The sequence below is a fragment of the Eleutherodactylus coqui genome, chromosome 4, assembly GCF_035609145.1.
Source record: "Eleutherodactylus coqui strain aEleCoq1 chromosome 4, aEleCoq1.hap1, whole genome shotgun sequence".
NCBI classification, from domain to species: domain Eukaryota; kingdom Metazoa; phylum Chordata; class Amphibia; order Anura; family Eleutherodactylidae; genus Eleutherodactylus; species Eleutherodactylus coqui.
Window position 1 is genome coordinate 140,152,055 of NC_089840.1, and position 22,596 is coordinate 140,174,650.

The 22,596-nt window shown below is 48.6% G+C and overlaps 1 protein-coding gene across 3 annotated transcripts in view; it reads left to right on the forward strand.

The window, feature by feature from the left end:
* LOC136625751 (C4b-binding protein alpha chain-like) overlaps positions 1–22,596 on the forward strand; it is a 603,882-nt gene that overhangs the window by 24,637 nt on the left and 556,649 nt on the right. For all 3 annotated transcript variants that reach the window (XM_066600213.1, XM_066600212.1, XM_066600214.1), the window contains exons 6-7: positions 9,948–10,142; positions 13,859–13,955. In XM_066600213.1, coding sequence (XP_066456310.1) covers positions 9,948–10,142; positions 13,859–13,955 — 292 coding nt within the window. The remainder of the gene's footprint in view (positions 1–9,947; positions 10,143–13,858; positions 13,956–22,596) is intronic.

Genomic DNA, 22,596 nt, shown 5'->3' on the forward strand with positions numbered 1-22,596 from the left:
AGGTCCGCAGTCACCACCACATTACCACCAACGAGGTTACTGTTAAGGTACATATTACCAGTCAGACTGGGGCATGCAGTGTGGGCCGAAGCCCACCTGTATTAAGCACGACATTACTACCTCAGCTGTGTTGGGCAATGCAATGGGATATTTTTATGTACCGCCGGTGGGTTCCAGGGAGCCACCCATGCTGTGGGTCCACAGGGAATTATAAATGCATCTGTTTCCACTTCTAAAGAACCCCAGTCTGACTGGGGCATGCAGTGTGGGCCGAAGCCCACCTGTATTAAGCACGACATTACTACCTCAGCTGTGTTGGGCAATGCAATGGGATATTTTTATGTACCGCCGGTGGGTTCCAGGGAGCCACCCATGCTGTGGGTCCACAGGGAATTATAAATGCATCTGTTTCCACTTCTAAAGAACCCCAGTCAGACTGGGGCATGCAGTGTGGGCCGAAGCCCACCTGCATTAAGCACAACATTACTACCTCAGCTGTGTTGGGCAATGCAATGGGATATTTTTATGTACCGCCGGTGGGTTCCAGGGAGCCACCCATGCTGTCGGTCCACAGGGACTTCACAATAGGGAGTTGTACCTGCCTGTGACTATTTATAAAAAAACGCGGTCTGACTGGGGCATGCAGACACCTTGACAGAATGAATAGTGTGAGGCACATAGGTTCCCCATTGCTATGCCCACGTGTGCAGCTCCTGATGGCGGTGGCACAGGATTATATTTCTCATTGCTTCTGTACAGCATTGTGGGCTATCGCCCCGCCCCTTTTAAAGAGGGTCGCTGCCTAGCCGTGCCAACCCTCTGCAGTGTGTGCCTGCGGTTCCTCCTCATGGCAGACGCACTTATAAATAGACATGAGGGTGGCGTGGCATGAGGGCAGCTGAAGACTGCGCAGGGACACTTTGGTGTGCGCTGTGGGGGGGGGGGTTGGGCAGCATGTAACCCAGGAGAAGTGGCAGCGGAGTGTCATGCAGGCAGTGATTGTGCTTTGTTGGAGGTAGTGTGGTGCTTAGCTAAGGTATGCCATGCTAATGAGGCCTTTTCAGAAGTAAAAGTTGTTGGGAGGGGGGGGGGGCCCACTCTTGCCGGTATTGTGGCTTAATAGTGGGACCTGTGAACTTGAGATGCAGCCCAACATGTAGCCCCTCGCCTGCCCTATCCGTTGCTGTGTCGTTCCCATCACTTTCTTGAATTGCCCAGATTTTCACACATGAAAACCTTAGCAAGCATCGGCGAAATACAAAAATGCTCGGGTCGCCGATTGACTTTAATGGGGTTCGTTACTCGAAACGAACCCTCGAGCATCGCGATAATTTCGTCCCGAGTAACGAGCACCCGAGCATTTTGGTGCTCGCTCATCTCTAGTCAGTATATAAATATACACTTTCAGAAATATATAGTTGCTCTATATTCACATCTAAAACACACTATTAACCTGATTAATGTGTTATGTGATGCAAGATGGAGACCAAGTTACAAATGGGCAACTCTTGTAATATTTCTCTTGACAGAGGTCTAGTATCTGTAGTGAGATTCCCCTCCAGTGATGGGGTATGCCTTCTCATCAGCAGCAATTTATCTTAGATGGTATCCATTTTATATTAACACATAATGTTTTCATGTTCACTAATGATGTATACATTCCAGCTAAAGGCACCGCGATGTTTGCATATAGCTTTCCAAATCCTTAATATGGGGAACTTTGAGGACAATTATATTTACTGTAAAGCCCTCGTGTAGTTCAGGAATATTGTAATTTAAAAACATTACATAGATTATTTACTGGATGGACCATATAAGTCCTTTCATACTCTTAAGTATGTACATGATAATATGTGGCGTTAGGTTTAGGCCTTATGTCCACGGGGAAAATGGAATTTAAAAAACCTGCGCATGGGTCTCCTGCGCTTGCGATCCGCGCCCATAGGGAATCATTGGGCACCCGCAGGTAATTAAATACCTGCGGATGTCATTTTCACCTGGCACGCAGATCGCACATGCTGGAAAACAACTGCAGCATGCTTAATTTTCTGCGGTTTTCCTGCACGGCTGGCTTCCATGAATTCCATTGAAGTCAATGGAAGCAGTCTGTGCCACAGCACAGATGCAGCTGACACTGCGACTGTACCGCGGATTTGCGAGAAAAAAGGACATTAAAAAAAAAGAAAGAAAACACGGCGCTTGCACACGACACGCCGTCGGCGTCCCAAGCGCATCTGCGGTGCAGAAAAAAGTTGATCCGGCCGCGACGGAGGAGACACATAAAACAGTTATGCATTATAAATAGAGATGAGCGAATGTACTCGTCCGAGCTTGATACTCATTCGAGTATTAGCGTGTTCGAGATGCTCGTTACTAGAGGCGAGCACCACGCGATGTTCGAGTTACTTTCACTTTCATCTCTGAGACGTTAGCGCGCTTTTCTGGCCAATAGAAAGACAGGGAAGGCATTACAACTTCCCCCTGCGACGTTCAAGCTCTATACCACCCCCCTGCAGTGAGTGGCTGGCGAGATCAGGTGTCACCCGAGTATATAAATCGGCCCCTCCCGCGGCTCGCCACAGATGCATTCTGACAGAGATCAGGGACAGTGCTGCTGGTGCCGGAGCTGCTATAGGGAGAGCGTTAGGAGTTATTTTAGGCTTCAAGAACCCCAACAGTCCTTCTTAGGGCCACATCTAATTGTGTGCAGTAGTGTGGAGGCTGCTTTTTGCAGTGTTGCACTTTTTTTTTTTTTTTGCATATCGGCCGTGCAGAGCATTGCGTCCTGCAGTAATTTTACATTGTCCAGGGCCAGTAGTGGTGAGGCAGGGACAGAAGACATATTTAGTGTATATGGGCAGTGGGCCTTTCCAAAAACATTTGGGAAAAAAAATCTATTTGGGCTGCCTGTGACCGTCCTCAGTGTACTGGGTCTCTGCTGGGAGTAGTTGTCCTAATTCATACGCAGCCAGCTAAGTGTTATAGCAGGCTTGCGCAAAATTCTTTCCTGCCTCTGTGTTGCCTCTTACATCACCGCTGTATTCCTGTCCACAAGTGTACTGGGTCTCTGCTGGGGGTCGTTGTCCTAATTCATACGCAGCCAGCTAAGTGTTACAGCAGGCTTGCGCAAAATTCTTTTCTGCCTCTGTGTTGCCTCTTACATCACCGCTGTATTCCTGTCCACAAGTGTACTGGGTCTCTGCTGGGGGTCGTTGTCCTAATTCATACGCAGCCAGCTAAGTGTTACAGCAGGCTTGCGCAAAATTCTTTCCTGCCTCTGTGTTGCCTCTTACATCACCGCTGTATTCCTGTCCACAAGTGTACTGGGTCTCTGCTGGGGGTAGTTGTCCTAATTCATACGCAGCCAGCTAAGTGTTACAGCAGGCTTGCGCAAAATTCTTTCCTGCCTCTGTGTTGCCTCTTACATCACCGCTGTATTCCTGTCCACAAGTGTACTGGGTCTCTGCTGGGGGTAGTTGTCCTAATTCATATGCAGCCAGCTAAGTGTTACAGCAGGCTTGGTCAAAATTCTTTTCTGCCTCTGTGTTGCCTCTTACATCACCACTGTATTCCTGTCCACAAGTGTACTGGGTCTCTGCTGGGAGTAGTTGTCCTAATTCATACGCAGCCAGCTAAGTGTTAGAGCAGGCTTGCGCAAAATTCTTTCCTGCCTCTGCTGTGCGTTCCGTAAGCGAAGTCAGCCTCCAACCACAGGCCAATAAGCGGCACATTTAATTACAGCGTTCTGTTTCTGCACTACTGGTAATACAGCATACTGAGGGGTAGGGGTAGGCCTAGAGGACGTGGACGCGGGCGAGGACGCGGAGGCCCAAGGCAAGGTGTGGGCACAGGCCGAGCCAGTGCGGTGGCCAGGGGTAGAGGCAGGGCCAGACCGAATAATCCACCAACTGTTTCCCAAAGCGCCCCCTCGCGCCATGCCACCCTGCAGAGGCCAAGGTGCTCTAAGGTGTGGCAGTTTTTCACAGAGACGCCAGACGACCGACGAACAGTGGTGTGCAACCTTTGTCGCGCCAAGATCAGCTGGGGAGCAACCACCACCAGCATGCGCAGGCATATTATGGCCAAGCACCCCACAAGGTGGGACGAAGGCCGTTCACCGCCTTCGGTTTGCACCACTGCCTCTCCCCCTGTGCCCCAACCTGCCACTGAGATCCAACCCCCTTCTGAGGACACAGGCACGAGTGCCTACCGGCCTGCGCCCACACCCTCACCTCCGCTGTCCTCGGCCCCATCCAGCAATGTCTCTCAGCGTAGCGTCCAGACGTCGCTAGCGCAACTGTTTGAGCGCAAGCGCAAGTATGCCGCCACGCACCCGCACGCTCAAGCGTTAAACGTGTACATAGCCAAATTGATCAGCCTGGAGATGCTGCCGTATAGGCTTGTGGAAACGGAGGCTTTCAAAAGCATGATGGCGGTGGCGGCCCTGCGCTACTCGGTTCCCAGTCGCCACTACTTTTCCCGATGTGCCGTCCCAGCCCTGCACGACCACGTCTCCCGCAACATTGTACGCGCCCTCACCAACGCGGTTACTGCCAAGGTCCACTTAACAACGGACACGTGGACAAGCACAGGCGGGCAGGGCCACTATATCTCCCTGACGGCACATTGGGTGAATTTAGTGGAGGCTGGGACAGAGTCAGAGCCTGGGACCGCTCACGTCCTACCCACCCCCAGAATTGCGGGCCCCAGCTCGGTGCTGGTATCTGCGGCAGTGTATGCTTCCTCCACTAAACCACCCTCCTCCTCCTCCTCCTCCTCCAACGCAACCTCTGTCTCGCAATCAAGATGTGTCAGCAGCAGCACGTCGCCAGCAGTCGGTGTCGCGCGGCGTGGCAGCACAGCGGTGGGCTAGCGTCAGCAGGCCGTGCTGAAACTACTCAGCTTAGGAGAGAAGAGGCACACGGCCCACGAACTGCTGCAGGGTCTGACAGAGCAGACCGACCGCTGGCTTTCGCCCCTGAGCCTCCAACCCGGCATGGTCGTGTGTGACAACGGCTGTAACCTGGTGGCGGCTCTGCAGCTCGGCAGCCTCACGCACGTGCCATGCCTGGCCCATGTCTTTAATTTGGTGGTTCAGCGCTTTCTGAAAAGCTACCCACACTTGTCATACCTGCTCGGAAAGGTGCGCCGGGTCAGCGAACATTTCCGCAAGTCCAAGACGGACGCTGCCACCCTGCAGACCCTGCAACATCGGTTTAATCTGCCAGTGCACCGACTGCTGTGCGACGTGCCCACACGGTGGAACGCTACGCTCCACATGTTGGCCAGACTATGAGCAGCGTAGAGCTATAGTGAAATACCAACTCCAACATGGGCGGCGTAGTGGGAGTCAGCCTCCTCAATTCTTTACAGAAGAGTGGGCCTGGTTGGCAGCCATCTGCCAGGTCCTTGGAAACTTTGAGGAGTCTACCCAGATGGTGAGCAGGGATGCTGCAATCATTAGCGTCACCATTCCAGTTTTTCACAGAGACGCCTGACGACCGACGAACAGTGGTGTGCAACCTTTGTCGCGCCAAGATCAGCTGGGGAGCAACCACCACCAGCATGCGCAGGCATATTATGGCCAAGCACCCCACAAGGTGGGACGAAGGCCGTTCACCGCCTTCGGTTTGCACCACTGCCTCTCCCCCTGTGCCCCAACCTGCCACTGAGATCCAACCCCCTTCTGAGGACACAGGCACGAGTGCCTACCGGCCTGCACCCACACCCTCACCTCCGCTGTCCTTGGCCCCATCCAGCAATGTCTCTCAGCGCAGCGTCCAGACGTCGCTAGCGCAACTGTTTGAGCGCAAGCGCAAGTATGCCGCCACGCACCCGCACGCTCAAGCGTTAAACGTGTACATAGCCAAATTGATCAGCCTGGAGATGCTGCCGTATAGGCTTGTGGAAACGGAGGCTTTCAAAAGCATGATGGCGGCGGTGGCCCTGCGCTACTCGGTTCCCAGTCGCCACTACTTTTCCCGATGTGCCGTCCCAGCCCTGCACGTCCATGTCTCCCGCAACATTGTACGCGCCCTCACCAACGCGGTTACTGCCAAGGTCCACTTAACAACGGACACGTGGACAAGCACAGGCGGGCAGGGCCACTATATCTCCCTGACGGCACATTGGGTGAATTTAGTGGAGGCTGGGACAGAGTCAGAGCCTGGGACCGCTCACGTCCTACCCACCCCCAGGATTGCGGGCCCCAGCTCGGTGCTGGTATCTGCGGCAGTGTATGCTTCCTCCACTAAACCACCCTCCTCCTCCTCCTCCTCCTCCAACGCAACCTCTGTCTCGCAATCAAGATGTGTCAGCAGCAGCACGTCGCCAGTAGTCGGTGTCGCGCGGTGTGGCAGCACAGCGGTGGGCAAGCGTCAGCAGGCCGTGCTGAAACTACTCAGCTTAGGAGAGAAGAGGCACACGGCCCACGAACTGCTGCAGGGTCTGACAGAGCAGACCGACCGCTGGCTTTCGCCGCTGAGCCTCCAACCCGGCATGGTCGTGTGTGACAACGGCTGTAACCTGGTGGCGGCTCTGCAGCTCGGCAGCCTCACGCACGTGCCATGCCTGGCCCATGTCTTTAATTTGGTGGTTCAGCACTTTCTGAAAAGCTACCCACACTTGTCATACCTGCTCGGAAAGGTGCGCCGGGTCAGCGAACATTTCCGCAAGTCCAAGACGGACGCTGCCACCCTGCGGACCCTGCAACATCGGTTTAATCTGCCAGTGCACCGACTGCTGTGCGACGTGCCCACACGGTGGAACTCTACGCTCCACATGTTGGCCAGACTCTATGAGCAGCGTAGAGCTATAGTGAAATACCAACTCCAACATGGGCGGCGTAGTGGGAGTCAGCCTCCTCAATTCTTTACAGAAGAGTGGGCCTGGTTGGCAGCCATCTGCCAGGTCCTTGGAAACTTTGAGGAGTCTACCCAGATGGTGAGCAGGGATGCTGCAATCATTAGCGTCACCATTCCTCTGCTATGCCTCTTGAGAAGTTCCCTGCAAAGCATAAAGGCAGACGCTTTGCGCTCGGAAACACAGGCGAGGGAAGACAGTATGTCGCTGGATAGTCAGAGCACCCTCATGTCTATATCTCAGTGCGTTGAGGAGGAGGAGGAGGAGGAGCATGAGGAGGATGAGGAGGAGGGGAAGAGACAGCTTGGCCCACTGCTGAGGGTACCCATGCTGCTTGCCTGTCATCCTTTCAGCGTGTATGGCCGGAGGAGGAGGAGGAGGAAGAGGAGGAGGATCCTGAAAGTGATCTTCCTAGTGAGGACAGCCATGTGTTGCGTACAGGTACCCTGGCACACATGGCTGACTTCATGTTAGGATGCCTTTCTCGAGACCCTCGCGTTACACGCATTCTGGCCACTACGGATTACTGGGTGTATACACTGCTCGACCCACGGTATAAGGAGAACCTTTCCACTCTCATACCCGAAGAGGAAAGGGGTTCAAGAGTGATGCTATACCACAGGACCCTGGCGGACAAACTGATGGTAACATTCCCATCCGACAGCGCTAGTGGCAGAAAGTGCAGTTCCGAGGGCCAGGTAGCAGGGGAGGCGCAGAGATCAGGCAGCATGTACAGCGCAGGTAGGGGAACATTCTCCAAGGCCTTTGCCAGCTTTATGGCTCCTCAGCAAGACTGTGTCACCGCTCCCCAGTCAAGGCTGAGTTGGCGGGAGCACTGTAAAAGGATGGTGAGGGAGTACGTAGCCGATCGCACGACCGTCCTCGGTGACGCCTCTTCCCCCTACAACTACTGGGTGTCGAAGCTGGACACATGGCCTGAACTCGCGCTGTATGCCCTGGAGGTGCTTGCTTGTCCTGCGGCTACCGTCTTGTCAGAGAGGGTGTTTAGTGCGGCTGGGGGAATCATCACGGATAAGCGTACCCGCCTGTCAACCGACAGTGCCGACAGGCTTACACTCATCAAGATGAACAAAGCCTGGATTTCCCCAGACTTCTCTTCTCCACCAGCGGACAGCAGCGATACCTAAGCAATACGTAGGCTGCACCCGCGGATGGAAGCATCGTACTCTATCACCACCATCAAAAACGGGGACCTTTTTGCTTCATCAATCTGTGTATTCTATTTATCCTCCTCCTCCTGCTCCTCCTCCTGAAACCTCACGTAATCACGCCGAACGGGCAATTTTTCTTAGGCCCACAAGGCTCAGTCATATAATTTTTGTAAACAATTTTTATACATTTCAATGCTCATTAAAGCGTTGAAACTTTCACCTGAACCAATTTTTATTTTAACTGGGCTGCCTCCAGGCCTAGTTACCAATTAAGCCACATTAACCAAAGCGATTAATGGGTTTCACCTGCCCTCTTGGTTGGGCATGGGCAATTTTTATGAGGTACATTAGTACTGTTGGTACACCAATTTTTTGGGGCCCTCGCCTACAGTGTAATCCAATTAATTTTTTTCCCACCTGCATTAAAGCTGACGTTACATCAGCTGTGATGGGCAATGCAATGGGATATATTTATGTACCGCCGGTAGCTTCCTGGCACCCACCCATGCTGTCGGTCCACACGGAGTTGTAACTCCATGTGTACACTTCTAAAGAACCCCAGTCTGACTGGGGCATGCAGTGTGGGCTGAAGCCCACCTGCATTTAATCGGACGTTACCTCAGCTGTGATGGGCACTGCAATGGGATACATTTATGTACAGCCGGTGGGTTCCAGGGAGCCACCCATGCTGTGGGTGCACACAGAATTCCCATTGCGGAGTTGTACCTGCCTGTGACTATTTATAAAAAAACGCGGTCTGACTGGGGCATGCAGACACCTTGACAGAATGAATAGTGTGTGGCACATAGGTTCCCCATTGCTATGCCCACGTGTGCAGCTCCTGATGGCGGTGGCACAGGATTATATTTCTCATTGCTTCTGTACAGCATTGTGGGCTATCGCCCCGCCCCTTTTAAAGAGGGTCGCTGCCTAGCCGTGCCAACCCTCTGCAGTGTGTGCCTGCGGTTCCTCATGGCAGACGCACTTATAAATAGACATGAGGGTGGTGTGGCATGAGTGCAGCTGAAGGCTGCGCAGGGACACGTTGGTGTGCGCTGTGGACAGTGCGTCGTGCGCGCGCGCGGGGGGGGGGGGGGGGGGGGCGGGCGGTTGGGCAGCATGTAACCCAGGAGAAGTGGCAGCGGAGTGTCATGCAGGCAGTGATTGTGCTTTGTTGGAGGTAGTGTGGTGCTTAGCTAAGGTATGCATTGCTAATGAGGGCTTTTCAGAAGTAAAAGTTGTTGGGGGGGGGGGGGGGGCCCACTCTTGCCGCTATTGTGGCTTAATAGTGGGACCTGGGAACTTGAGATGCAGCCCAACATGTAGCCCCTCGCCTGCCCTATCCGTTGCTGTGTCGTTCCCATCACTTTCTTGAATTGCCCCGATTTTCACAAATGGAAACCTTAGCGAGCATTGGCGATATACAAAAATGCTCGAGTCGCCCATTGACTTCAATGGGGTTCGTTACTCAAAACGAACCCTCGAGCATCGCGAAAATTTCGTCCCGAGTAACGAGCACCCGAGCATTTTGGTGCTCGCTCATCTCTAATTATAAAACATTAGCATTAAAGCTGGACATTACTAAAGATTACTACTAGGTACCACATTATGGGGACACTTTGATTAGGCTACCACTGCTGTTGGGGTATTCTCTTTGGCATTATTATGGGGGAACTTTAGAAGCCATAAATAATATGGCCATATGAAAAATGTACTTATTTTTCCCTTAGTAGGGAGAAGACTATACTAACTTTGAGTTCAGAATGTTTAAAGGTATGCCAACACAGTATTGCTGCATATAGATAGTGAACTAGTTCTGGGCAAACCGCTACCACAATTAATATCACATCAATGTGCAGTCAAGAGTGGTAATGCAAAACATATTACTAATTCATTAATCATATATCACTTTAGAATCTTTTTGCGGACCTCCCCCACCACTTGTTCGTGCAGTACCTAAAGAGGAATATTTGGAAAAAACTATATTTCCTGTGGGTTCAAAGGCAGAGTATGTTTGCCAACTTGGTTATGTTCGTTTTCGATCCGGACAAAAGCCTGCAATATGCACGACTGATTTCACGTGGACTCTACCACAAATACAATGTAAACGTAAGTTGCACTATTTTCTAACAAACATAGAGCTTCAGATTATGCAAATATGTGGGATTCAGCAGCAGAATCCATGCGTATATATCGTATATATTGAGCGTCTTGACCACTAGTAGGACTAGGTTTATGAAATGTAGCACTTGTAGCTTTAAGGGGCGAAAAAACTTGAGGCAGAGAAGGAGATTAATGCAGACCGCACAATATATACCAGATTTAGACCTCATGCACACGGGCACGCACGGATTCCGCTGCTAAATCCCACAGCGGAATCCAGCCGTGCCCGCTGACATGGGCATAAAAGACATTTTCTCACCTCTTCGGATCCAGCGCAGGTGTCCTGCGTCATGGCCAGATCTTCTTTCTTCAGCACAGTGGATGCAACCGGCCACGCCAGCTGATGTGCACGGTGCATGCGCAGTGCTTGTTTTTTTTTTTAAATCTCGTGCTTTACCGCGTATCTGTGGCATGTCCGCAGTGACAGCTGCAGGTGTGCCGCAGACCGGACAGCTTCCATTGACTTCAATGGAAGCCATCCTTGCGGAATCTGCAGGAAAATGGAGCATGCTGCAATTTCTTCCCTCGCGTGCGATCCGCACGCTGGGAAAAAAAGAATCACATCCGCATGCTTCTAGCTCTTCTGCGGGCGCCCATGCATCCCTATGGGTGGCTTGATTTGCAAATTTCCCCCACCACAGGTTCCGCAAATCAAATCTGCCTGTGTGAATTGGGCCTGAGCCAGACTTCTATTATTGAAATGAGTTGTCCAGCCTGATTATTATTTGTACAAAGAGCTTACAATGAGTAACATTCACTTTACCAATCTCCTGCTGCTCCCATGCCCACTTCCCGGCTTCCCCACCAGTCTCCATTCACCCAATTCCAGCCATAACATGTTGAGATGAAATGAAACCACTGCAAGCAAACACTGGCCACAGTGGTGACCTCCATATTTTTAAGGCATCACCGCTGCAGCCAGGGATTGCCTACAGCGTGTCGACATGTTACTGCTGGAGATGGGTAAATAGAGACAGGCCGGGCATCCAGCAAGCAACGTGGGATGAGATTGGTAATGTGAGTATTATTACTTTTGTCATTTTATAGCCTTTTAGGGGCTGTTAAAAAAAAACAAAAAAACATGGGGTTGTACAATCCATTTATTTCTACAGGTGTGTAAAGGACAGTAGGGTATTTGGAGCTGTGTATCAGCAAAGAAACAGAACTTCAACCCTTTTAAAGATACAGTCATGAAAAAATCTGGTAGACCTTCTTTGAATTCTGAGATTCTACATATCAGGACACAATGAAAAAAATCTGATCCTTAGAAGGTCTTAAAATTAGGTAAGTACAACCTCAGATGAACAATACCAATGATGAATTACACAGTGTCTATTTACCAAAAAGTAGGCCAAAATGAAAAGCAGTGTGAAAAATGAAATATATATATACTAGAGATGAGCGAGCACGCTCGGATAAGTGAGTTACTCGAGCGAGCCTCAATCTTCTCGAGTAACTGCATTCTTGTCCGAGCGTGCTCGGTGGGGCGGCGGGGGATAGCGGGGGAGAGAATGAGAGAGATCCATTTACATGGGATGATTATCATTCTGGTTGTTCAGGCTCCTGCGCTGCCAGGGAGGTTTTGAAAGATAATCGCCTGTGTAAAAGCATGCTTAAACTGAATGACTGGACGAGAATTGTCCAGTTGTTCAGTTTAAGCATGCTTAAAAACTGAACAATACATACTGAATGGCTGCTGCTTACAATGAATAGAGAGGGGTGGGGAGAGAGCGAAGAGAGAACTCTTCTCCAGCCGCCCCACCTCCCTGTTGGATGCACTGTCAGCGATACTTGCTCCTGTGTAACAGCACGGGAGCGAGTATACACGGGGACGAGTGTCAGGCATCATTTGACTGACACTCGTTTCATGTAAATGGGCCTTTAAGATCCAAGCACAGCATTTGAGTTGAGGTCTGTCGTTTGTCTGGGTCATTGCTACACCTTCTCTTTTTCAGCCATTCTGATGTAGATTTGCTGGTGTGCTTGGGATTATTGTTCTGTTACATGCCCCAGCTTTTGGATAGATGGCCTCACATTGGCTCTAGAATATTTTGGTACATAGAGAAGTTTATGCCTGAAAGGTGCCCAGGTCCTAAGGATGCAAAACAAGTCTAAATCATTCAAATCCCCACCGTGCTTGACAGTTGGCATGGGGTGTTTGTACTGATATGCTGTGTTTTGTTTTCGCTGGGCATTATAGAGAAACATCTCCACTTTGGTCTCGTCTTTCTAAAGGACATTCTTCTGGAAGTGTATTCAGATGCAATTTTTCAAACTTTAGCTGCGTTGTTATGTTCTTTTTAGAAAGATGCTTTCTCCTGGCAACCCTTCCAAATAAGCCATTCTTGTTCAGTCTTTTTCTAATGTACTGCCATGAACCTGAATATATAACATGCTGAACGAGGCCTTTAAAATCTGAGATATAGCTCTTGGGTTTTTTGCAATTTCTCTGATTGTGGGGTAAATTTTCTGGGATGTCCACTCTTGGGAAAATTGTCAGCTGTCCTGAATGTTTTTCACTTGTGAATAATCTTTCTCAATGCAGAATAATGGTAATGGAGTTCAAATTGTTTGGAAATGGCCTCATAAGCCTTCCTAGATTGATGGGCAGCAACAATTGCTTTTCCAAGATCATTGCTGAGGTCTTTCCTCCTTGGCATTGTATTAACACATGCCTGAATGCTCCAGACCAGCAAACTGCCCAAACCTCTGCTTTTATAGAGATGGTCACACTTGCTGATGATCAATCAATCAACAGCATTTCATTAGTAGTACCTGGCTGCTACTTATCCTCATAATTCCTATGGAAGCAGTAAGGGTGAGCTTAATTTTTTACAATACCGTTTCTGCATTTTGGCCTAGTTTTTGTTAAATAATGACATGGTGTAATTTTTCCCACATTGATGTTCATCTGAGGTTGTATTTACCTAATTTTCAGGACCTTTTGAAGGAGCAGATGTTTTTTTTCCTATGCCCTGATAGGTAAAACTGTAACTGACTGCAGACTATAAAGCCGGATATGGAGAGGCTTTACACCAGTTCAGCTGAACAAACAATGTTTTTTGAATGTACAATAAAGAATAGTATGGCAATAACATACAATAGTATTTGGATACAATGCAAACATTTTACTAACATTTCATTAATGCTAAAGCTCACTCTGTGCCCTTGGCAATTGAGTGTCCTCAAGATTGTGCACACAAAACAGAATTATCAGAGTCAATAAATAGTTTACACTGGCCAGGCATAAATAACTCCACAGATGCTGTTTGAAAATAAGAGTCTCCTCTGAAGTAACTTAGTCTTGCAGGAACTTCAGTTAACCTAATTAATAAATCCACTAATAGAAATATGCAGTCACCGTCCCCTGAACAAATTATGCGGGGGACGGCAGGGGAAAGAGTGAGAGAGATCTCTCTCTCTCACTCTCCCTCCCCCCCCACTCCTCCCCGCTCCTCCCCATTCCCATCCGCTCCCCCGCCCCCGCGCATGGTGCTCGGTCGAGTAATCAGTTACTCGACAAGACCGATGCTCGGTTGGGCATCAGCTTTAAACGAGCGCGCTCGCTCATCTCTAATTAGAATGCTTTATACTGACGTTTTCTTCAAAAACTATTTTAACAGGAGGTACACTTTAATTTGATATTGTATTGTTCTCCACAGCTAAATCCTGTGGTAATCCTGGAGAAGTAGATAATGCTCAGATGGAGGTTGACGACTTTAACTTTGGCTCCAGAGTAACATATATTTGTGATACTGGGTGAGTTCCGCATTCAACAATGTATAGCTAAATGTTATATTTATTGTAAAGACCCTATCCTTCTATTGTTTTTTTTTTCAGTGGTGATTCTACTAATAAGGCCTCAGTCAGACGAGCGTGTATTTTGATGCATTTGTGCTGCGCAAAAAAATGCACTGCACGGATGTGCAAAATATGCATGACCAAAGCTCCATGCCCATTGCTTTCAATGGGGCTGACGCTACAGCAGCTGGCCCCATTACAAGCAATGGGATGCAGGCACCCCCTGCAGTGATTTTCCGGGAAGGGCTTTAAATATAAGCCCTTCCCTGAAAAATCATCCTTAACTTGTGTAAAAAATAGATATTCTCTCCTCTCCGGCACTGTCAGGGCTCGGTGCATCTTGACCCTTGGCTCCCCAGTACTGTACTCCCCAATCACAGGCAGCGGTCAGCCCAGACAGCGCTGGAGAGGTGAATATATATATTTTTTATTTTTTACACAAGTTAGGGATGATTTTCAAAGAAGGGCTTATATTTCAAGCCCTTTCCCGAAAATCACTGCAGGGGTTGCCTGCATCCCATTGCTTTCAATGGGGCGGCTGCAGCGCTGGCCCCATTAAAAACAATGGGAGATCATCACGGTCCTCTGTCAAAGCTGTCAGTAATGAGAGAATTTCCCGCAGGGATTCTTGCAGAGCACGGATCAATGCGGTGCACGCATGTCCTATTTTTACAGGTGCGAGTATTTTCACACCTGTAAAATGCAGACATGTGATCACATTATAGGAAAGCAATAGTTCTAATACACGCTTGTCTGACTTTGCCCTAAGGGTGAGGTGATGTAAGAATATGCCATTTCAGTATGCCAACCATGTCATTGCTATGTGCAGAGAAATTCTAGAATATGTACTATGATAGTGCCACAAGAATTATCTTGTCTGCACTTTCTTGTCAGCTCCAATACTCGATGTACTTGCTCTCTTACCATAAAGGAAACAACCAGATCATCGCCACATGGCTCCAGTATATACATGGACTCTGTTGTTTGTCAAGTGTATATTTCATAGCAATTCAAAGGTGTAGCCCAGTGAGTCGCAAAACTTTTCAGCCTTTTTGAAGCAAAAGTTTCTCATGGAGCGTCAAGATGGGGTCAGATGAAGGGTTAGAGGTGAGGCAGTTAAAAAAACAAAACAAACAGTGAGGAATGCTGTTGATATACACTACCGTTCAAAAGTTTGGGGTCACCCAAACAATTTTGTGTTTTCCATGAAAAGTCACACTTATTCACCACCATGCGTTGTGAAATGAATAGAAAATAGAGTCAAGACATTGACAAGGTTAGAAATAATGATTTGTATTTGAAATAACATTGTTTTTACATCAAACTTTGCTTTCGTCAAAGAATCCTCCTTTTGCAGCAATTACAGCATTGCACACCTTTGACATTCTAGCTGTTAATTTGTTGAGGTAAGCTTGAGAAATTGCACCCCACGCTTCTAGAAGCATCTCCCACAAGTTGGATTGGTTGGATGGGCACTTCTGGCGTACCATACGGTCAAGCTGCTCCCACAACAGCTCAATGGGGTTCAGATCTGGTGACTGTGCTGGCCACTCCATTACCGATAGAATACCAGCTGCCTGCTTCTGCTGTAAATAGTTCTTGCACAATTTGGAGGTGTGTTTAGGGTCATTGTCCTGTTGTAGGATGAAATTGGTTCCAATCAAGCGCTGTCCACTGGGTATGGCATGGCGTTGCAAAATGGAGTGATAGCCTTCCTTATTCAGAATCCCTTTTACCCTGTACAAATCTCCCACCTTACCAGCACCAAAGTAACCCCAGACCATCACATTACCTCCACCATGCTTAACAGATGGCGTCAGGCATTCTTCCAGCATCTTTTCATTTGTTCTGCGTCTCACAAACGTTCTTCTTTGTGATCCAAACACCTCAAACTTGGATTCATCCGTCCACAATACTTTTTTCCAGTCTTCCTCTGTCCAATGTCTGTGTTCTTTTGCCCATCTTAATCTTTTTCTTTTATTGGCCAGTCTCAGATATGGCTTTTTCTTTGCCACTCTGCCCTGAAGCCCAAAATCCCGCAGCCGCCTCTTCACTGTAGATGTTGACACTGGTGTTTTGCGGGTACTATTTAATGAAGATGCCAGTTGGGTACCTGTGAGGCGTCTGTTTCTCAAACTAGAGACTCTAATGTGCTTATCTTCTTGCTTAGTTGTTCAACGCGGCCTCCCACTTCTTTTTCTACTCTGGTTAGAGCCTGTTTGTGCTGTCCTCTGAAGGGAGTAGTACACACCCTTTTAGGAAATCTTCAATTTCTTAGCAATTTCTCGCATGGAATAGCCTTCATTTCTAAGAACAAGAATAGACTGTCGAGTTTCAGATGAAAGTTCTCTTTTTCTGGCCATTTTGAGCGTTTAATTGACCCCACAAATGTGATGCTCCAGAAACTCAATCTGCTCACAGGAAGGTCAGTTTTGTAGCTTCTGTAACGAGCTAGACTGTTTTCAGATGTGTGAACATGATTGCACAAGGGTTTTCTAATCATCAATTAGCCTTCTGAGCCAATGAGCAAACACATTGTACCATTAGAACACTGGAGTGATAGTTGCTGGAAATGGGCCTCTATTCACCTTTGTAGATTTTGCACCAAAAACCAGGCATTTGCAGCTAGAATAGTCATTTACCACATTAGCAATGTATAGAGTGCATTTGTTTAAAGTTAGGACTAGTTTAAAGTTATCTTCATTGAAAAGTACAGTGCTTTTCCTTCAAAAATAAGGACATTTCAATGTGACCCCAAACTTTTGAACGGTAGTGTACATTATACTTAAAATTATCATGCTGTGGAATTAAATCCCGCACCACATGTCAATATCCATACGGGTTTTATGCAGAATTTTTCCACAGTGTGTGGATGAGAGATTTTCTAAATCTCATCCACTTTGCTGCTACAGCTACTGTAAATTCCTCAGGAATCCACCCCTATATTGGTGGCCCCAGTAGTAGTAGCATCTCCAATATTGGTCCCAGTAGTAATAGCATCCACAATATCGGTCACAATAGTAATAGCGCCCCCTATATTGGCCCCAGTAGTAATACTGTCTCCTATATTGGCTCCAGTAGTAATAGAAACCCCTATATTGGCCTCAGTAGCAATAGTGTCCCCTATATTGGTGGCCACAGTAGTGATAACATCCTCTATAATGGTGGCCCCATTAGTAATAGCGTCCCCTATAATGGTGGCCCCAGTAGTACTTGCATCCCCTGTATTGGTGTCCCCAGTAGTAATAGTGACCTCACTGCAGACCCAGTAGTAATAGGGTCCCTCATTGCTGTCCCAGTGGTATTAGGGTCCCCCACTGCCACCCTAGTAGTAATAGTGTCCCATATATTGCCCCAGTAGTAATAGCGCCCCTATATTGGCCCCAGTAGTAATAGCAACCCCTATTTTGGCCCCAGTAGAAATAATTTTCCCTATATTGGTGGCCCCAGTAGTAATAGCGTCCCCTGTATTGGTGGCTCCAGTAGTAATATTGTCCCCTATATTGGCTCCAGTAGTTATAGTGTCCTGTATATTGGCCCCAGTAGTAATAGTGCCCCTTATATTGGTGGCCCAAGTAGTAATAGCATCCCCTTTATTAGCCACAGTAGTAATAGCATCCACTGTATTGGCCACAGTAGTAATAGCATCCCCTATATTGGCCCCAGTAGTAATAGTGACCTCATTGCAGACCCAATGGTAATAGGGTCCGCCATTGCTGCCCTAGTAGTATTAGGGTCCCCTATTGCCGCCCCAGTAATAATAGTGTCCCCTATATTGGCCCAAGTAGTAATGGCGTACCTTATATTGACCCCAGTAGTAGTAGTGATCCCTATATTGGCCCCAGTAGTAATAGCAACCCTTATATTGCCCACAGTAGTAATAGGCTCCCCAATTGAATCCTCAGTAATAATAGTGTCCCCTACTGTGGCCCCAGTAGTAATAGCGTCCCTCATTGCTGCCCCATAAGTATTAGGGTCCCCAATTACCACCCCAGTAGTTATAGGGTCCCTCATTGGTGCCCCAGTAGTATTAGAGTCCCCCATTGCTGCTCCAGTAGTGATAGGGCCTGTCATTGACACTATGCTTTTCAGATGCAGGGAGACAGTTAGCAGTGCAGATTACAATACGGGCTATTGGGGCGGCCATGGGCTCCCCTGGAGTCTCGGGCCTGGGTCAGTTTCCCCAATTGCACCTATTATAATCCACCATTGGACTAGGCTATATTCACCCCTGTAAATGCAGGACCTGTAGTTGACATAGCAACATGGATCACATGAACGGAGCCGACTCATGTGATCTGGGTTACTATGCCGGCCGCAGGTCTTGAATTCTGATTTCCTCAGTGCAGACTATCTATATTCCGCTACATTGGTGAGTAGGGTGGGGACCTAGATCCTCCATTGGAGCCCCTGAGAAGCTCTCGTAGAGCCCCAAGTGCTCCTTGGAGCACACTTTGAGAAACCCTGATCTAACCCAACAGCAAAAGGTGTTACTTGATCAGTTTTCAATTACTAGAAAATTGTAAACTTCAGATCCAAAAGCTGAGAAAACAAATACAACACACTTGCTCAATAACCTTTATGAACTTTGATCCCTGCATATTTTAGTTAGTTTTTCATACTGTATGGTGTGATATGAACAGTTGTGGGATTGAGTGGTGGTAGATAATTTAACCCCTTAAGGACTAAGTGTGGTAAATTTACGGCTCTTGGTCGTGGGCTTTAATCCCGGATGATAAGCAGAAATACAGTGCAGGATTAAAGTCTCTGCTCCTGCAATCAAACAGGAGCAGGTCAGGTTCTCAGCTCTTAGACATAGCTGAGGACCCAGAGGAGAAGGGAGAAGTTGTTTTTAACTGCTTCTGCCTTCTCCCTTCCTAGGTACATAGGTCCCTATGAGTGCTATGTGCTAAAAAGTGATAGTGGAAGTGTAACTTCCACTATGTGACCCAGCGATCACATGACCCCATGTTTTCCCCTATAACTGGGGCTCTTATAGATGCCCCAGCTACAGTGGAAAAGTCTGAAATGTAAAAAGGAAAGGCTATGTGAATGACCTTCAGAGGTGTTATATGATGTCATGGGTTGGTAAAAAAACAGACACAAAAATAAGTTAAAAAAAATTGAGAATAAAATAAAAATATATATACATAAAGGCTTATTTACACAAGCGTATATCAGCTGGCGTTTTCACGGCCGGTCGATATACGCTTCCATCTGAGCAGTTCTTTTCCCTCCCCCTCACCGGCTTTCTGTCTCTCTCCTCCCCTCCAAACGGTTTGCAATGGGAGTGGGCGGGACAGGGGTAGAGCTAAGCTTCCGCATCCTCCCCACTCCTTGTCCGCAGCCAGCAATGGGAGTGGACGGGACAGAGCGGAGCTTAGCTACGCCCAGCCCTGGTCCCTCCCATTGCAAACGCCGGATTGCAGGAGAGAGGCAGAGAGTCGGTGATGGGGAGGTAAAGGGGGGACTGCTCAGAAGGAAGCGTATATTGGCCGGCCATAAAAACGCCAGCCGATATACGCTCATGTAAATAAGCCCTAAAGAAGAAAATAACCCAAAGCGGATGCCAAGTAAACTGTCACCATATACGCCCTGTAGTCGACAACTATACATATTGTATATCAAAACATCTGAAACAAAATGTGGAACCCCTTCCTGTACTGTATTTTAGCATAAATATACAAATTTTAAAAATACTATAGATTAAAAAAAACACATTTTAGCTTTTTAGGCTCAATAAAACAAAAAAATGGAAAAGAAGTCAGTAAAAAAAAAAGATATATAAAAAATAGCTTTATATGTCACAGAAAAAAACAACCACAGCAAAAATAATTTTTGTAGCTGAAGAAAAAAAAATATGGCAGTAAAACCTTCATCACATGGGTAAAATCCCTAAAAAGTGTCTGTTCCTTAAGGCCTCATGTCCACGGGGAAAATCAGATCCGCTGCAGATTCTCCATGTAGAATCTGCAGCGGGTCCCTCCTGCCCCGCGGACATGAGGGCTGAAAATAAGAATAAACGACAATAAACTCACCTCCGATCCGCTCCGTTTCTTCTCTTCGCGGCGGCGTCATCTTCTCTCGTCGCGGCCGGATCTTCATTCTTCGGCTCGGCGGATGTGCACGATGACGTCGGTGACGTGCCCCGCGCATGCGCCGAGCCGAAGCAAAATGATGCGGCCGCGGCTGAGAGAGGATGGCGCCGCGGCGAAGAGAAGAACCGGAGCGGGTAAGTAAAATGTGATTTTTGTGTCCCGCGGATCCGGATGGCTTCCATAGGCTTCAATAGAAGCCCGCGGGAGACCCGCATGAAAATGGAGCATGGTCCAGATTTTTTCATGCTCCATTTTTTTTAAAATCACTTTTATTGACGATCCGCGGGTATTTATCTACCCGCGGGTGGTCAATGCATCCCTATGGGGTGCGGATCCGCGGGCAGAAGAAGAGTTAAAATCCGCTGCGGATTTTAATTCTTCTTTTCCCCGTGGACATGAGCCCTTTGGGGTTAAAGGGTTGTGTCCTTGTTAGAGATGAGCGAACGTACTCGTCCGAGCTTGATATTCGTGCGAATATTACGGTGTTCGGGATGCTCGTTACTCGTAACGAGTACCACGCGGTGTCCCGGTTACTTTCAGTTTCCTCTCTGAGACGTTAGCGCGGTTTTCTGGCCAATTGAAAGACAGGGAAGGCATTACAACTTCCCCCTGTGACGTTCAAGCCCTATACCACCCCCCTGCTGTGAGTGGCTGGGGCGATCAGATGTCACCCGAGTATAAAAGTCGGCCCCTCCCGCGGCTCGCCTCAGATGTCTTGTGAGTTAGCTGAGGGAAAGTGCTGTTCTATTGGAGTTGCTGTAGGGAGAGTGTTTGTAGTGAGTGTAGGCTTCAAGAACCCCAACGGTCCTTCTTAGGGCCACATCTACGTGTGTGCAGGCTGCTGTTAGCAGTGTAGAAATTTTTTTTTCTTCTCAAAATCGGCAGTGCAGAGCATTGCACCCGGTATTAGGGACAGAAGTGGTGCTTAGGCAGGGAGAGTGTTAGGAGTGAGTGTAGCCTTCAAGAACCTCAACGGTCCTTTCTAGGGCCACATTTAACTGTGTGGAGTACTGTGCAGGCTGCTGTTAGCTGTGTTCCTTTTTTTTTTTTTCTCAAAATCGGCGGTGCAGAGCATTGCACCCTCCATTGATACTACAGGCACAGAATTGTGTAGGCAGGGCCACAACACAGTTATTAGTCATTGAATAGACGCAGTGGGCCTATCCTTTTAAACAAAAGGGAAGAAAGTATATTTGCCCTGCCTCTGTCAGTCCTAAGGGCTCTGGGTACGTGTGTGCTGCGTGGAGAACGTAAAAAAATCAGACGCAACCAGCTACGGTTGAGTGCAGCCTTGCGCCAATTTCTTTCCTGCCTGGGAAATACCTGCTCTGCCACAGTTAATAACTCTGCAACAGTAAAGTTCTGTGACACTTTTGCAGGGCCGCAACACAGTGTCAGTTATTAAACTTATTATTCAGTGAATAGACGCAGTGGGCCTATCCTTTTAAACAAAAGGGAAGAAAGTATATTTGCCCTGCCTCTGTCAGTCCTAAGGGCTCTGGGTACGTGTGTGCTGCGTGGAGAACGTAAAAAAATCAGACGCAACCAGCTACGGTTCAGTGCAGCCTTGCGCCAATTTCTTTCCTGCCTGGGAAATCAAATCACTGGTAATACAGCATGCTGAGGGGTAGGGGTAGGCCTAGAGGACGTGGACGCGGCAGAGGACGCGGAGGGCCAAGTGAGGGTGTGGGCACAGGCCGAGCTCCTGATCCAGGTGTGTTCCAGCCGACTGCTGCGCGATTAGGAGAGAGGCACGTTTCTGGCGTCCCCACATTCATCGCCCAATTAATGGGTCCACGCGGGAGACCTTTATTAGAAAATGAGCAGTGTGAGCAGGTCCTGTCCTGGATGGCAGAAAGTGCTTCGAGCAACCTATCGTCCAGCCACAGTTCTGCGCCGTCCACTGCTGCAAATCCGAATCCTCTGTCTGCTGCTCCTCCTTCCTCCCAGCCTCCTCACTCCACTACAATGACACATGCTCAGGAGCGGGAAGACTCCCAGGAACTGTTCTCGGGCCCCTGCTCAGATTGGGCAGCAGTGGTTCCTCTCCCACCAGAGGAGTTTATCGTCACTGATGCCCAACCATTGGAAAGTTCCCGGGGTCCGGGGGATGAGGCTGGGGACTTCCGGCAACTGTCTCAAGACCTTTCAGTGGGTGAGGAGGACGATGACGATGAGACACAGTTGTCTTGCAGTGAGGTAGTAGTAAGGGCAGTAAGTCCGAGGGAGCAGCGCACAGAGGATTCGGAGGAAGAGCAGCAGGACGATGAGGTGACTGACCCCACCTGGTGTGCAACGCCTACACAGGACAGTTCTTCAGAGGGGGAGGCACGGGCAGCAGCAGGGCAGGTTGCAAGAGGCAGTGCGGTGGCCAGGGGTAGAGGCAGGGCCAGACCGAATAATCCACCAAGTGTTTCCCAAAGCGCCCCCTCGCGCCATGCCACCCTGCAGAGGCCGAGGTGCTCTAAGGTCTGGCACTTTTTCACCGAGACGCCTGACGA